Genomic DNA, 17,500 nt, shown 5'->3' on the forward strand with positions numbered 1-17,500 from the left:
AATCCATAACGCTGTGCATCCTTGGCCAATCGACCAGCAAACTCTTCTGCTGTTCCAGTTTGAGATCCATAAAATATTCCTAACGATTTCCCCTACAAAAGAAATTCAGCCTGATGGGGAAATGTCTTAAAATGGTAGATGGAAGCATCTAACCATGGTGACACCAAAATCCATGATTTTAAAATAAATTAAATTTTACATGTTGGCACACCACATACATGTACAGGTATTTGAAAAAAAGTAAGATCCACAAATTAGAGTACAATAAAATTAATGGTTGTTGTTATTCCTTTTATTGTTTTCACATCCACATGATATAATTTTCCACCAAAACACCTTTTGCTCTCGCAACTGATCTACATAATAATGCATTAACAGGGATTTTGGCAATGTTTTCAAATTCGCTGGCTATTGCATGTGAACTCGCTGCCCACTTTTCCTTGGAAATTACCCCAAATTTTATGAATAACATGAGAAACATTTGCACAGAGCATTAACCTTGGATCTGGGAAGTTTTGTTCACGAAAAACAAAAGAAGCAACTGAATTCTGAGTATATTTGGCAGCGAGTTTGGTTTCCCTGTCCATGTCAAAGACGTTGATCCAGGATTGAGCACACACATTTTTGAGGTAATGGCCCAGTACTTGGTGTAAAAGATGCCTGATTTGCTAACTGCATTTGAAGCGTGACAAGACAACATTCGCAAAAAGTCTTTTCAGTCACTTGTGAAGAACCCTTAAAGGAGGCTACATGTACGTCGCGCTATTTACTGTAACATCTTTTCAAAACCCAAAATGCTGTCAACTGAATTTCAAAAAATTTAGAGTATTCATGTACTCTCTCCAAATAAAAAAGCCAAAATTTAATTAATAATGATAATTATTAGTGTTGTGTTCAAATGCACTCATTTGTGCTCCAGAATGCTGCAAGTGCATTCTAAGAGGCCTAAATTTCAAACTTTTCCTGGGGGAGGATGCCCCAGGCGACCCCCTTACAAGATCGTGTCTCCGGCCCTCGGAAAGGGCGCCTTTGGTGCACATTGTCCATTCTCCACCTACATGTACTTCCCAGGTTTTGTCACCTGATAAAATTCTTATTGAAAATCCCGTTCTCGGCGGCCCCCTTTTGTTGAATAATAAAGAGAATGTTTGGGTGGAATAATTTACAGTCTTAATAAGGGAATTAATTAAAGGTGTAGAGAAATGTCAAGTTGAATACTCCTGATCACCTCAAAAGAATGCAGTAATTACTGTAGTCTTAAATGTATACTGTCTGCAAAATAATCATACAGTAGCTTGGTTGTGAAAAAGGTTCTTTTCTATAGCTATTAAAGACTCACAGATTTTTTCATTTTTCCAATAAAACTTGTGTCCTCAAAAGAAACCTTTGCTGTTGTTCTATTGAACAGAAAGAGAGAAAAAAGAAAAAAACAAATATCAATTTTATTAAAACCCAATTCCTTGTCTGAAGCAATATAGATAGATGGAAGGCCAATCACGCACCTACATTGTACATGTATACAACTTAGAATGGGCACATGCAAAAATTGCTTTGCAAGTGAAATGCAGAAGATGAGAATATATAGAATATACTTGCACTTCATCATCTTCTGAAAAAAAAGGTAATACTAACTGTGGGATTTGATCTCTGAGAGCATGGGTGAGCATTATGTCTGAGTCACAAACTTAAGTCAGATGTCATGCACACTGTGCATAAACTATATCCTAGTTGTATGCTTACATGTAACCCTGGTTTGGAGAATTATAAATATACATGGAGCTCTAGGTCAGTTTCACCTTCCTGAGAATATCACAATATAAAATATATAATATAACATACAAAATTACAGTAATGTTTACAAAGATACAAATAAAGTATAACAATCATAGTTTACAGGATGTGTGTGGTGACCAAAGTAGCAAAATGCTTTCAAGTTGGTCACCACAGTAACTACATGATAGCTTAATCCAATGACTCCTGAACTGCACCCCCACTAAGGAGTAAAATCATCTGGACTTAGATGGAGCAAAATCTATTAAGTCCCACTCCCAGGGGTCAGTGAGTCAAAAATTTTTGATTAAAAGAAATATAGGGCCCATTGACGAGTAAAATCGTCTGGCATTAGACAGAGTAAAATACTAAGTCTGGCCGGTTTAGGCCGGTTTGGGTGTCAAAGGGTTTTAAACAACATTCATGATACCCCAAATGTCAACCTGGTTGGTGTGTGAACTTGAGGCTTGGGTGACCCTATTCAATGGAATGGTAGAATGTTGGAACAGAATGGCTGAACAGTGGAATTGCGGAATACACAGAATATTCAAACATATGGAATATATGGAAAATTCTAAAACATGGGAAATATAGAATATTTTGAAACACAGAGTATACCCAACATTCTAAAACATGGAATATACGGAATGTGCCAAAATGCGGGATGAGAGGAAAGTCTTTTTAAAAAGGATATAAATATTCCATTTTTTTGCCCGTAAGTAGTCTGGGTAGTTTAACATAACTTCAGATGATAATTTTACATTTCCTTGCAACAAAGGATATAAAAATGTGTCACAGAGAAGTGATCACTCCTGGGTGATATGCTTCCCTGCTTCCGTTTTTGTGCCTCTTGGACTGCGCCGAAACATAGCAGGTGCACTTTCCCACACTCAGAGAAGGAAAAATGGAGAAAGACGATGGTACAATGTAGAGCACGAATCGGGACAATGTAAATTGAAATTAACAAGTTAACGCAAATCAAATCAAATGCTGGTTTTTGAAGAGAGGGGAAAACCAGAGTACCCGGAGAAAAACCTCTCAGTGTAGAGTAGAGAACCAACAAAGTCAACCCACAGTCATATGACGCTGAGTTTGGGAATCGAACCCGGGCCACATTTGTGGGAGGTGAGTGGTCTCACCATTGCACCATCCCTGCAACCCGAAGTGTCTGAGTTGCCTTATAAAAACATAATGTGTGACATGTTATTGTTTCTTTTGCATGCTGATTTGCTAAGTCAGAGCCCTTTTGAACTTCTTAGTTAGAAAACCTAATTCCTTCATACACAATTTCCCTAGCAGATGTTGTTATGATTGGTCACAGGCGAACTGCTGGCCAGTGACCTTGTCTTGTTCAAGCCGCAACTGATGTGAAACTAGTGAAATTCTCAGCTTAAAAACACCAGCATCCGATCTATTAGGGATGCCCCATACCTTTCCCGAATTTGAGCTTCATCTTTCGAAAATTCACTCAGAAAGACGATCCTGAAGTCCATAATAAAGCTTTCTCAACATGACTGCTGCAAGAAACCAGATCAAAGGAATTCAGAGCATTTAAGTCTATTTGAATATACCAATCAGTGCAATGCCACCATTGCCTTGCCAACGCTTGGCTTGGCAACGGTCGCGTTGTACTGAAGCTCAAATTCAGCGAAGGGAACATCCCTAGATGCTGGTGTTTTTAAGGCAAGAATTTCACTGGTTTGGTGTCAGTTCTCGCCTGGACAAGACAAGGTTACTGGCCGGCAGCTCGGTATTGCCTGCCTTTAAAATCAATTTTCTTGACTCTCTAACTGGCAGTCAAGAAAAGATCTCACAAAATGACGCCTCAAACAGCTTGAATCGACCAAAAAAACATAACACAGGACCCGGTTGACACTTTGTTTGATCTTTCATTGAATTATTTGCTTTCAAACTTTATTGCCGAGCAAATCACAACTGTTGTGATGTATTTATCCTTCTACAGATCGATGACAACAACATAGACAGAGGGTCGTCCACCTGTGACCGATCATAACAACACCTGCTAGGAAAATCATGTATGAACGAATTAGGTTTTGTAACAAAGACAGCGTGCAAAAGAAATGATAATTTTAAGGCAATTGAGACACTTGCCATTGTCTTTCTCCATTTTTCCTTTTCTGATTGTGGGAAAGTGTGCCTAGATGTTTCAGCATGGTCTGAGAGGCACAAAAACGGAAGCGGGGAAACATATCACCAGGGATGAACTCTTCTCTGTAACACATTCTTATATCTTTTGTCCCGAGGAAATGTAAAATTATCATCCAAAGTTATGTTATCCTACGCAGACTACTCACGGGCAAAAAATGTAATCTTGATATCCTTTTTAAAAAGACTTTCCTCTCATTCCGTGTTTTGGAATATTTCCATGTATTCAATGTTTGGGAATGTTCTGTAAACTCTGTTTCAAAATATTCCATATATTCTGTATTTTAGAATATTCTGTGTATTCCGCAATTCCGTCGTCCCACCATTCCATTGAATAGAGTCACCCTGAGGCTTTGCCAGATTTATACCTCACCCTTCCGCCCCCCACCAAAAGTAAGGGTTGACAAAACAGTACAGGCGTAAAGTGCTACTATGATCAAATTTTCATCAATTTAATTTTTAGGTTTGTTAATATATAGAATTCTAGGAAAGATAAAAAACACAGTTTACCATTTGGAAATATCTGCATTGGTTCTGGAGATATTTAGGTTTGAAAAATGTGTAAAATATACACATGAGATTACTGATGACGTCATTGACTCAACCCAATATAAAATCAAGTACATGTATATAAATAGAGCTATCTCAGTCAATTTGCAGCAGAGACCATTGAAACTTGGTAGGCTAATAGTTCTACAGGCAACACACCTTCGGCCATAAAGAAATTGGTTCTCATGGCAACTCACTCTTTTCATGTCTCCTTCAACCTGATTCAATATTTTTGGTGATCATAAGCTAGAAAAATATTTTGCGATGCAACAAGCTCGACCTAACGTATTTATATGCTTGCAGGATCTTGCAGATGAGGCACCTTTCATTTCTTACATGTATACACTTTGCCATCAAGGTATTGGACAGAGAGGAGCCTGGGGCTAGAGTTTGGCAAAAATTGATGTAAAAATTACAACCCAAAATTGCCATTTTTCAAAAAAGCAGTGTATCTACCTGCCTTCTTGCATAACTTCCATACCTATACCATTATTTACTTTAGTGACCCAATTATCAAAATCAGTTGAGAAAAATTTGGCTTATCAAGGTTTGTTAAATTTTTGCCATGAACACTGCATGCCCCCTCTAAGGCCATTCAAAATGGAATATTGAGCAAAATTCATGCCATAAACAAACCAAATTGTTGACATGGAGTCCTTATTCTGTATTTGGTAAGTGAAAATGAATTGTGAGAGCCAAATCAGTTTGATTGTTTAGAATTACCCCGACTCTTACTCTAAATGTAAATGTAAATGTGAATGTGCGCTTAGATGACTGCTCCCTACAAGGGCTTTTCAGGATCAACCGGCTCAATGGGACCGGACCGAATGCATGTGAAGGCGCCCACGGCTGCCGCCATACGATCTATGTGTGATCTCGGAGCACCGCAAACTCAGCCAGATGTAATTGACTGGGAGTCGATTTTGAGGAGGGAGGAAAACTGGAGTACCTGGAGAAAAACCCTCGGAGTTAGGTTGAGATCGACTGAAACTCAGCCCATATACGACCCGAGACCAGAGTTGAACCTGGGTCACAGAGGTGGGAGGCACGATTAATGACCACTAAACCACCGACTTCCCGTAAAATTGCTCTTAAAAGGCCTTTGATTGAACAAAAAAAGGATGGATTTTTTTCTTTGAAACCTACTACCAGCCTTCGAACACTTTTTCTGGCCAAAAATTCAAGGACTTTTCAAGGACTTTCAAGGGCCAGATTTTGAAATTTCAAGGACGTCTTTTTTATGTACGTCGAAGAATTTACCCATGGAAATAGCCTGACGGTGTGCTCAACTCCAGATCAAGTGGTCTGGGTTCGGGTCCTGGCCGGGGACATTGTTTTGTGTTCTCGGTGCCCCTCTCCACCCAGGTGTATAAATGGGTACCGGCGAATTTAATGCTGGGGGTAACCCTGCGATGGACTGGCATCCCATCCAGGGGGGAGTAGAAATACTCCCATTCGTTTCATGCTACAGAAACCGGAGATAAGCGCCGGCCTGATGGACCTTGCAGGCTCGTAGCAGACTTTTAATAGTCTGACAGTACAATTCTTGCTCATTTTCGTATAAATTATTATACACATGCCTGAAAATAATGCAAAGGCACTGGTAACCATTCTCGACCCCACAGCTCGTTGCATTTGTATGACATGACATAAGTGGCTGATTATTTTTCCTGAAGTTTTCAAAGTTTAAAACTGCGGGTCAAAAAAAATTCAACTCCCATATAAAAAGGGGAGGGATGCTCGTCATCTCGCTTAGTGGTTGTAAATTTCGGATTTTGGCCTCACTTACTATATGGTGTTTTGAGCAAAACACAATCACAATTATGTAGATGTGAAGGTCTCCTTTAGGGTTGCATGCAAAGAAATATAAAAGTGTGTATTTACACTTTCACATTTCTTCTGGCAGGTGAAAGTATTAGATGATAATGTCTTTGCCATCATAAAAAGTCGCTGTATTTTTTATTTCTCTGTGTTATAATATGGTCTCTTTTAGGGGTCAAAAAAAGCCTGGGCCACACCCAGATTGGTCTCCTTTAGGGGTTTAATGTAAAATTTCCAACGAGCATCCCTCCCCTTTTTATATGGGATTCCCCCCCCCCCAGGGGGCAGTGAGGTTCAATATTTGACTGCTGTTTTAAGTAAGTATCTGTTTATTACCACATTTAACCTTTGAGCAAGTTCCTACTGCCACGTAAAACAAGGAACAAATTGTACCGGTTAGCTTTCTCAGTGCAATCACATGTTTTAGAGCATTCCTTTCGAATCTCCAAACTGTCAGGTCTTAGTTTAATATCAAACAGAAATGTTCAATTAGAGATTTTCGATTGAAATTTCCAGAGCTATAGCTTTTTGTGATTGTAAAAACGCAACTCTAGAGAGGACTCGAGAGAGAGCGGCAGAAATAAAGCCTATGATTTTAGCAGATACTAAAAGACATGAAGGCTTTAGACAAGTCCATGACATTCACGAATAATTTGATGAAATAAAGTGCTAATGTAGTTTGATCTGTATGCCCCACTTGTCGCCATGGTTTTCTGACGGTTTAGTCTGCGGTTTTTGGTTATGGCTGGATTTTTTTGTGGTTTTGCAGTTTTGCGGTTTTGGATGATTAATTTTTTTCTTTGGTTTTGCGGTTTCTAATACACCCCAATGTCCCCCTCATACGGTGTACATACAAGCTGCAGTGATCAGCGTCTAGGTGACCTGCGATCCATCATTTCCCAAATACTTTATTGCCTTGTAAGTGAAACCATAGAAGGGATACAGTTAGGAGAGCTGGATGATAAATGATGTTCATATGAAACGCCTCATACAAAGTCATGAAACGCCTCGAGATGTGATTGACATTGTATCACCTTGGACTTGAGAGTGTGATGACTGGACCAAGTCGATGAGTCGCGCAACCTTACAGTAACCGACTCACCGATTGGTTTAAGTCCACGTCAAAATACTCGCAGAATGACTGCAGCTGACTGAGTCTTTGCTTTTCCAGAACCTTGACTAATTTACCCTTGGTAGAGAGATCACAAAATTTAAAATCATCATATACAAGAGGATGCCTGAGGACAATCTCTTGTTTAGCCACCCCGACTAGTTGCTCCATGTAATCCTCTTTCTCCAGCGCTTCGTCTTCACCCTCCTCTTCGCTAACTGGAAGTCCCTTTTGCTGCAAAGCCAGCCGAGAAAAGTATCCTCTGACAGTCTGTACCTCAACCCACTTCGAAACTGGGAAAGTTTTCTTTATTTGCTCCACCATGTCTGCTGCCATACATGTAGCTTTTTGGTGAAGATCCTTAGCTCCCTTGTTGAATAAATTTGTCAAAAATTCTTTGACACCTGATGATATTCTTACTGCAGCTTTCTGCTTCTTTAAGGCCCACCCTTGGCTCAGTGGTAAGTTCGCCAAAGGAACACAATCTGTCCTGCCCATTTTCTGGCCAGCAACTTTTACCGATGTCGTTACAGCTGCCCACTGCCTATGTACATGTACCTTATCGAATAATTGTGGTCTCCTTCTGTGGAGTCATAATATGATGACCTGTGTCCATGTGTTCATGTGCAGTCCCAATGGTTCGCCAATTGGGACTGCATTTCTCTGCCTCTGCCTCTTTGATTGTCTTGAAGGTGGTAACACAAGCAGGTTCAAGGCAGCTACATTGTAAAACACTCAGTGTTCACGACACTCTTCATGGTTTAGGTAGATGATTTTCGACACAGCCATTGAACTAACCACTGAAGGGATGGGGATTCTCTCACCTGAAGAAAGTTTCAATGTTTTTCTTTGTAATCCACAGGCTACATCTTGGAGGAATATGGATCTGGAAAAGAACTCTATAAGATCCCTAACTTTCTCCATAACCAATCTGCATCAGAAAATCTCATTCCTTGTCTTAAAATGGTTCTCCGCGTCCATGTTCTGACGCAGGCTTTCTAGCATTCTTCACTTGGTGTAATGAGATTCCTGGGAGAAGCTGCTGGAGTTCCGAATGAGAGAACCTGTAACTTATGAGTGATATCTGAGTTTTTGTTAACTAATTTGAACATTCAGTGTAAAGCCAGCACAACTGCTTCAAGTCCCACATCAATTGTGATGTTGTTAATTTTGTGCTCAACACCTCTATTGACATACTAAAATAACTAATTGTAAGTAATTAAAAAATGTATCCAAATAATTTTTGTAACCAAGAATGTTATCCATGAAACAAGGCATTTTCTTGCTTAAATGTCAACTTCATTGAAAAGCTTCGATGCAGCATGTTTGCAAAGACTTTTTTCTGACGAAACCAGCAAATATTAAGAAAAACAGTAGAGTTTCATGCTCGAATTGAATGTAAACAGAGCGAGCAGACAAAAAACAGCCTTCAAGTTATTCTTATCGTTGTTTTTGGTTCACGAGATTGCTGCGATAAAATAACTGTACTTTTAACTTTCAAAGTTACATAGGATTTTAGTCAACCCTTTTGCCCTTTCTATGAACAATTTGTTGAAAGTTAGTTTCTCTTCGCAAGAAACAAGATTTGAGACGACAATATCATAAAATATCATGGTCTCTGTTCAATAAAAAGAGTCCACTGGATCGTGATAAATGCCACTTGTACGCGTGTATGATCCCTAAGTGATATTTTGAATCACCTGTAGCTTTGGTATGACCATGTCTTCCTCTTGCCCTGGATGCACCTGACCCCTTGTACTTTCCTTTCAACCATTCAGTCATGTCTATCTCGCAGGACAACAAAGGAACCATTCCTGTTTCATGCGCAGCCCATGACGTGGCACTGCACTGATCACTAACCCCTTGAAAGGAACAAAGTGCCATCATGAAATTAACCTTGAATTTCTCCCACCTGACAGAACATACATGTACCCACGAAACCGAAGAAGAATGGGAACTTGGTCCAGTCCCCACTCTCTCCTATGTCCAAAATGGCAGGCCAGTTGATACATCATCTCAAAGCAGGCTTCGTTTGGTTGTTGTATTTGCAATAAAAGCATTTTGTTTTACTATCCAGCTCTCCTAAATGTGCATTCCTTCTTGACAGATGGTTTCATTTAATACTCCCCTCTAAACGACTCTGAAATAACGGGTCACATCGACACTGCTATAAACTGCAGCTCCTATGTTTGTAATACGTATAAATGTATTCTATGCGTGGTCATGCTCCTTTACTGGTGGGTATTTACAAGAACTATGCAGGCTGTTAACAGACATAGATTATATGCTAAGGAACGTTTTTGTTAACTTAATATCTTGTAATCATCTAAAAAATCAGGCCTGACAAAATATGGAGATTTTCCATGCTTGGAGCAATGGAGAAGAATTATGACTTAAAACTGAACATAAATCAATGAAAATTCAAGCATCCTTTAAAAAGACTGTATATATAATTATGTTAAACAATTCATTTTCAATTACCAAATACAGAATAAGGGCTTCACGTCAGCACTTTGGTTTGTTTATGGCATGAATTATGCTCAATATTCCATTTTCAATGGTCTTAGAGGGGCATGGAGTGTTTATGGCAAAAATTCAACAAACCTTGATAAGCCAAATGTTTCTCAACTGATTTTGATAATTGGGTCACTAACGTACATAAATAATGGTCAGGTACGGAAGTTTTGCAAGAAGGCAGGTAGATACACTGCATTTTTGAAAAATGGCACTTTTGGGTTGTAATTTGCAAAACTCTAGCCCCAGGCTCCTCTCTGTCCAATACCTTGAGAACAAAGTTACATGCATGAAATGAAAACTCTATTATAGTAGAGTTCATGGTCAAATTTATTTGGCAGCACAATTTACCAATTGGGTTTTATGTAGTAGATAAAATATGAGCGAGAGATCTGTATATGGGCGTTTACAATGGCGAGCCGATAGGAGAGTCATTGTAAACGGCCATACAGATCAGACGCGAATATTTTATCCTGCTTGTGAAATGATACATTAAATTGACTGCAAAGTATTGTTATTTTAATCAGTAGAGATCTGTATCAAAAGTTAATGAATACTAATTAGCTGAGCAGGAGTTTGTATCAAAAGTTAATTCTACTGTTTAATAATTCATTGATTTGTATTGGGGTTTACAGTTGTGTACATGTGATCTGAATACTGTGCTGGGATTGGTTTGCAATCTCATGAATAATTAATGAATTTTACAAGGCACTTTCAAAATGTCCCCTGAAAGACTGAATTTTTAGTGCTGTACATGTAGGAGCAAAAAATGAGACCCCTCTAAAACTCCAAAACTAAAAGTCAGAGAAGCGAGGAAAATTGGATTTTGAAATATCTCATGGCAACCAACTTTTGTGCCAAGTTTCAGCCAAGTCGGTTGACCACAACTTTTGGCTCCTGGAACACTTTCTCAGATAATGACACTTAACTGCTGAATACCCCACCACTCCAAAAGTGATCTTGAAAAGTGTGGCTATGCGGCTACGCAGTGGTCATTAGCACCCCTCCCCCTAGAATATGTTTGTAAGGAAAGAAGTGGCTACACGGCTACGCAGTGGTCATTAACCAGATCTTGTGCTGAACTGATTACATATGTAAGCTTAAGTGCTCTTTTTAGTGATCAGGCCTAGGCACTCTTTTAAAATTTTAGCTTTCATTTTACAGTTCGGTTAACTACACTTTTTAACAAGATCATGTGCTGAATATGGCACTTGTTTACTGATTAAGCCTGAGCGCTTGTTTCAGCGATTAGGCCTAAGCACTATTTAAAAATTTAAGATTTCATTTCACGGTTCGGTTAACTACGCTTTTTAACGAGATCATGTGATGAATATAGCACTCGTTTACTGATTAAGCCTAAGTGCTTGTTTCAGTGATTAAGCCTACAGTAAGCACTCTTTAAAAATTTAAGATTTCATTTCACGGTTCGGTTAAGTAGACTTTTTAACAAGATTGCGCGAAGAATATAGCACTCGTTTACATTTGTTACATTCGGCATTCGTTTCAATATTTGGCATAAGAACTCTTTTAAAATTTAGCTTTTATTTTACAGTTCGGTTAACTACACTTTTAAAGGAGATCTTGTGAAGAAGGGTGGTAGTAGCCACTGCGTACATGTAGCCACCTAGCCACTTTTTGCCTTACTAACATATTCTAGGGGGAGGGGTGGTAAATTGGCCACTGTATAGCTGCGTAGCCACTTTTTTCCTAACTAACATATTCTTGGAGGTGGGGTGGTAATGACCACTGCATAGCCGCGTAGCCACTTTATTCCTTTCTAGCATACTCTAGGGGGAGGGGTGGTAATGACCACTGCGTAGCTGCATAGAAATCACTTTTCAAGATCCCTTTTGGAGTGGTGTGGTATTCAGCAGTTAGAGTACTCCACAGTACAAATACTCCAAGATCAAAAAATAGCTCAAGTATAACATTTCTCAAATGTTGATTGTGCAGTTAATAATCACCGTAAAGTTTAGTACGAGCCGAATATTGACCTTTCAGCTATCACGCCTGATCGCGTGACAGTAGTGTTCACTATCTTTCTTAAATTTATGCTCAATTAATTTTACTTAATGACGTTAGTTACTGATTAAACAAAAAATGAAGAAGGAAAGGAAAGGAAAGAAAAGGAACTTTCTTTAAGTCTCCGTCTCCCTCGCCGGTGTCTCGTACGTCGTTCTAGCGCTAGGGTACTAAATAACACCGTTAAGTGAAATTAAGAAATTAACACAAATCAAACATTACACAGTAGCTTACTCGGATACTGTATGGTGGAACCTAAAATGATAAAAAAATTTAAATGACAAGCAAATACAACTATGCGAAAAATACAAAAGAACGACGTGATCGAACAGTTACTTCGGAACCGCTACTTCGATCTAAGTGCACTGCAAGTGTAAACCTCGATCCAAGTTGCAAGTTGCACGATATTTTGAGTTATAAGAACAATGTATCAACAACAACAAACACACTTACGTAAGGACGAGTTTCTGCGAAAGAGCATTCTCAGTCTTTTTTCGGCGTGCATAGAACCAGTACAATGCGACACCGATGAAGGAAGCAAACAACAAAATGTCAACTGTGCCCACCAAGGGCTTCTCAAGATTTGTCCCTTCAGTTGACATGATAAGGCAAATTCAAAAGATTATCTTCTAACTTGCTGCTATTCGTTTAGCCAGAGAATAAAATGACAAGAAGTATATATAAATCTGGTGCAATCACATGAGATTACGTAAATTCTGCAACGACTGCAAACTTTTGTTTTTGGAACAAGTGCGATGTAACCACGCGATTACGTGAGATGAGCAGCATAAGCCGCGGTGTTCAGCAAGATGGCGGATGCAGGCATCAATCCCGAAACAAACTTCACCCGTGTTTCTGCTAAAGCTAACACGAGGAAAAGGTTTGTTGGAAGTAGGACATTTACTGGACAAAAGAATAACAAACTTACAGGTAGATCATGAATTATTTTCATGTCGTTGATCGGTTCATATTATACACTTTGTAACAACCGACACATGCGCAATTTGACGTCATCGATCGAAGATGAATATCTGGAATCTTAAAAACAACGAATAATGGTCTTCAACAACAATTGTATCTTTTGCCCATCGGATATCAAAGTGAGCAGTATTTCTAATATTAATTTTTACTAACTTTGGTGGTATGCCCAACACTGAAACCATGGCAAAGTTGATTCTCTGGTAACTTTTTGTAGTTCGATATGGGTTTAACTGACTATTTACATTTATTAATTGTACTACCACACAGTCTTCAGATAAACTAGACTTCTGAAAAGTCCTTCGTCTCATGTAGATGGCGTGTGGGACGAAGAACTTAAATCGAAAATTAGTACCATTCCATTTTAATGTTTATATTTTTAATGTTAATGTCTTTTTTTTTCTTTCTTTATTATTTTTTTGTACATATTATTGACAGTTGGTGTGATACCTAGACTAATAAATAAAGATGAAGATGTACAGATAAACAAACAAGTGGAAATTTGACTAATTCTTGTTAGTTAAGAATTATTTGAAGGAATGCTTGTTGTCCATTTTTTACTTCATAATGAAGTAAAAAATGGACAACAAGCATTCCTTCAAATAATTCTTAACTAACAAGAATTAGTCAAATTTCCACTTGTTTGTTTATCTGTACATCTTCATCTTTATTTATTAGTCTAGGTATCACACCAACTGTCAATAATATGTACAAAAAAATAATAAAGAAAGAAAAAAAAAGACATTAACATTAAAAATATAAACATTAAAATGGAATGGTACTAATTTTCGATTTAAGTAATTTATTCAAGGAAAGGGTTCTTCAGTGAAGGATTTGTTCCTGAACACTGGTGGGAAATTCATATAGTTGCATATGGCTAGCTTCTTCCGTTGTAGGAGTTAACATGAGTACCTAGTGGATTCCTAGTCTTTTTAATTTTTTATTTTTGGATTGGCCCAGCCAACATTCCTCCTGGGAAAATCCACTTTCAGCACCTTCAATACCACCCAACTCAGTACCTTCTGTTTTTGTGTAACATGTACCACAGACAATTCATTTTACGATCGTGGAGTGTCCACTTTTATCATCATGTAATTTAAATTAGTGTCAGTCCCTACTTTGTTGTGCCTGCAAAATAAATTACTTATTATACATTCATGTCTCCAGGACAACCTATTACTGTACATCTGTAGCTTTCTGCAATTTTTCTGAGCTCCAACATTTTCATTCAAACCCTCAGGCCTGCAAAAGGTCTGTTAAAAACTTCTTTGACCTTGGCCTAAGTACAATATCTGTAGTCAGCAAAGTATATTGTATTTGTGATTTTCAAAAAGGAAGGTAAAGCACTTCCTTGACAATTCTGCATCACTAATGTGGCTGCTTGCATCTGAAAACAGATATTGGTGCAAATACCAGAAGAATTGTTCAGCAAATCCCTGAAGAGTTTATAAATAATCCAGAGCTACAGGAAGCTGTCAAGCAGGTATAATTAGCAACTATTTAACAAAGTGGAAGTGGGTAGTGGTGGATATTTACTAAGCTGCAAAGCGGCGAGTATATATGTTGCAGGTCATTTTGTTCCTTTATATCAATTTGCGACCAAACTAGGTCATTTTGTTTCAACTTATGCGCCGATCAAATCGAAACTTCAACATTTCCCTCCCCCCCCACCCGGGCAAACCATGGGCATTTGATTATCTTCTGTGCCTGTGGAGTGGGGAATTTGACCTTTGCCTGCGTGGGGTGGGGAAAATTGAACAAGAAGTGTCAGGTTTCAAATCAATTTTTTTTCTGGTGCTGAAGTCACTAACATCTATAACGGATGAGATGGAAGAGATTACAGTAAGAGATGTAGCATTTGTGAGCGATTAGCTTACAAAAAAGGTCTTCAAAAGGTCTTTATTAGAGACGGCAGGAGCAGACGACGAGTGTTCTTTAGTAGGGTATGACAGACAAATCCGATGATAGGGTAGGGCATTTGAACATCATTTTGGCTCGAGGGGGTGGGAATTTGAACGATCCAATCTTCAAAAAGTTCATTTGCCCGGGGGGGGGTTGTGGGGAGAGAGGAGTTGATCGGTGCATTACATGTACAGGTACATGTAGGTCAACTTGTTTCAACCAAGATCAAGTTGTTTCAACCTTTCAACCTACAGTCCCAGACATAGTTGTTGGGATACTTCTGCCTCTTCTTCCCTCTCGATGTTGGTGTGAAAGATTTTGTGACTGAACTGCAATAAACAACATTGAGAGGGGCAAGGAATGCACGAGAAGGGAATAGAGGATATTGGCATGAAGTGTCCCAACCAATTATGTCTGAGACTGTAGGTCAGTTTGGGGCAGGTGCAAAACACAGGTCTCAGGTCATTGTTTTACTAATACAGATACATGTTGTATGATCCTAAACATTCGTGAAAGGTAACCTGAAGCCTAATAATTATTAAGTTTTTAGGCCAAATGTTAGCATTTGTAAACGGTTAATAGGGTTAGGGTAAAACAATGACCTTTGACATGTGTTTTGTGCAGCTGTACCTACCCCAAATAAAGGAGTTGCCAGTAATTGGATCCGTGCCTTATACGCAAAGGATTCTGGGATCGCCAGGGGAAAACATTGCAAGTTGCTGAAAGAAAACGTATGGCAGAAAGTTATTCGACGTCCAAAAAACACTGTTTTGGAAAGATATCAATGCTTTTTTTCAACACAGTTTTATCAGAAATCGATCTGGGCAATGTTGACACATGGCAAGTGTAAGTTTTTGTGTGAATAACCGTGAAATATGAGACACAATTTTCTGATTAATTTCCTTGCTTGCGTAAAATTTATTGTGAAAATATGGTCTCAAAATATTACAAGATTAGGAATAAATCTGGAGGAAATACAATGTAACTCAATAAAGCCTCTTCATTTGTATTTATGTGTGTATGGGCTGGCTTTTGGCCTATTTCTAAACTCAGCAATTCAAATAATCTTGTAAACATGTCTAATGGTGATCATTGTGCTGTGCGGGACTGTGACAACGATCGAAGGCACCCAGAGAAGCAAAAGATTCTTCCTCACATTGTAATATTAAGATTTTACTTGCCCAGGAATAACAATGATCTTTTGTTGTGGGCTAGAGCTATTAATCTTGACCAGTTCAAGGTTTTGATGAGTACAAAGGTCTGTTGAAAGAATTTTTTTTACAAGGTTACAGAACCTCTGAATGTCCTACACCAACTTTGTACATACGAGAGTATGATTGTGGGAGCACTAAAACCTCAAAGACCTTCTCCAAAGATCAGATCTACAGAGAACTAGTACATGAAGATGACGCTTTTGTATTGGATGAAGTCATAGTGGAGCTTGACACGCTTAAGTTTGCTTAGATCCAGTGACTTTAAATTTTTATATGAATACATGTAGATGGTAGTTTGACAGAAGGAAAGGGTTGTTTACATGTACATGTAACATCTGGGGCATGCCAGATATGAATTCCCAGTGTTATCTTAATCCATTGAAACAGAGACTGCTGTATTCTATTGAAGAGGAGCATTAAAACAGCTGCCTTGAGGCAGAAGGAGATTGAAATGGTTTGCTTGAGCAGAATCATCATACAGTCTACATTAAAGTGATTGGACTCTTACAGAATTTGTAGAAAAATTAATAGCAGCGGCTCAAAAACCGTTGGGTTTTTCTCATTCAAACAAGAACTTAACCTAAGGGTTTTCTCATGTTTCTCATCGCTCATTTCATCCCTCCAAAGAGCTGCCAATGGCTCTGTAAAAAGAATTTCCATCTCCTCTGACAACATTCTCTCCTTTGAGGAGGTATATTTCCAGAAGCCATACATGTAGTTCATTTACGCAAGATGTAACTAATAAGAAAACAGCCTAGACACACGTAGATTTGTACATACAACTAAAAGGGTTTAGTGTGTTATTTCCTCCAGATTTGAACCTAATTTTGCAGTATTTTGAGACCGTGACGAGAGGTTAATTTCACAATAAACAGGCCTTCTGATAGGGTGCGATTAAAAAATGCAAATTATGCGATTTTTTCAGGGCAGATTGTGCGATTAGAAAGGCCAATTATGCGATAAATAATGTAAATTACGCGATTTTTTTCTCAGCAATTTTAAGCTTGTTTTCTAATGTTTCAGGTTAAGAAAAACTTTTTTGCTGCCCTAAAGACATTTTGAACACAAAGGAACAGTAATTATGTATCTCGATCGACATTAGTTGGGATAAATAAAAAAAATGAGGTCTTCTGCACTACCGGTGCACCACATTAAAAGTTGAAAGGACACAGCTAACATGCCAAATGAATGATCAAGGTGATTGTCAACCACGAACTTCCGAAGATGGTCAATCACAATAGGGCCATACCGCCATTTATACGAGAGAAACTGACGCTTCGACCGAATCCACAAAAAGCTCATTCCACTCTTAAAACATTTTACTGATAATATAAGAAAAAAATACTTAAGTTCTGTCCTGTAGTGCTCAATGATTTTCGTCCAATCAAGATGACTTGCTCAAAAAAAAATTGATACCTTTTGGGTCGCGGTGGTTTTTGTTTCACGGCAGTTT

General features: G+C 38.5%; 2 protein-coding genes across 4 annotated transcripts in view; one reads left to right on the plus strand and one right to left on the minus strand.

Annotated features, from left to right (window-relative positions):
• The window catches only part of LOC137976400 (NADPH--cytochrome P450 reductase-like), a 54,275-nt gene extending 41,563 nt beyond the window's left edge, over nt 1-12,712 (minus strand). The window contains exons 1-3 of the mRNA XM_068823741.1: nt 12,407-12,712; nt 1,340-1,397; nt 1-92 (exon numbers count right to left, since the gene is read on the minus strand). The exon at nt 1-92 is cut by the window's left edge and continues 37 nt beyond it. Coding sequence (XP_068679842.1) covers nt 1-92; nt 1,340-1,397; nt 12,407-12,555 — 299 coding nt within the window. The 5' untranslated portion in view covers nt 12,556-12,712. The remainder of the gene's footprint in view (nt 93-1,339; nt 1,398-12,406) is intronic.
• Nucleotides 12,713-12,723: 11 nt separating this feature from the next.
• The window catches only part of LOC137976402 (2-(3-amino-3-carboxypropyl)histidine synthase subunit 1-like), a 37,464-nt gene continuing 32,687 nt past the window's right edge, over nt 12,724-17,500 (plus strand). For 2 of the 3 annotated variants that reach the window (XM_068823742.1, XM_068823743.1), the window contains exons 1-2: nt 12,724-12,883; nt 14,329-14,414. In XM_068823742.1, coding sequence (XP_068679843.1) covers nt 12,763-12,883; nt 14,329-14,414 — 207 coding nt within the window. In that variant the 5' untranslated portion in view covers nt 12,724-12,762. Of the gene's footprint in view, nt 12,884-13,017; nt 13,054-14,328; nt 14,415-17,500 lie in introns of those variants that run through there. The other variant, XM_068823744.1, reaches the window with a different exon arrangement.

This window comes from Montipora foliosa, chromosome 11 (genome assembly GCF_036669935.1).
Source record: "Montipora foliosa isolate CH-2021 chromosome 11, ASM3666993v2, whole genome shotgun sequence".
Classification (NCBI taxonomy): domain Eukaryota; kingdom Metazoa; phylum Cnidaria; class Anthozoa; order Scleractinia; family Acroporidae; genus Montipora; species Montipora foliosa.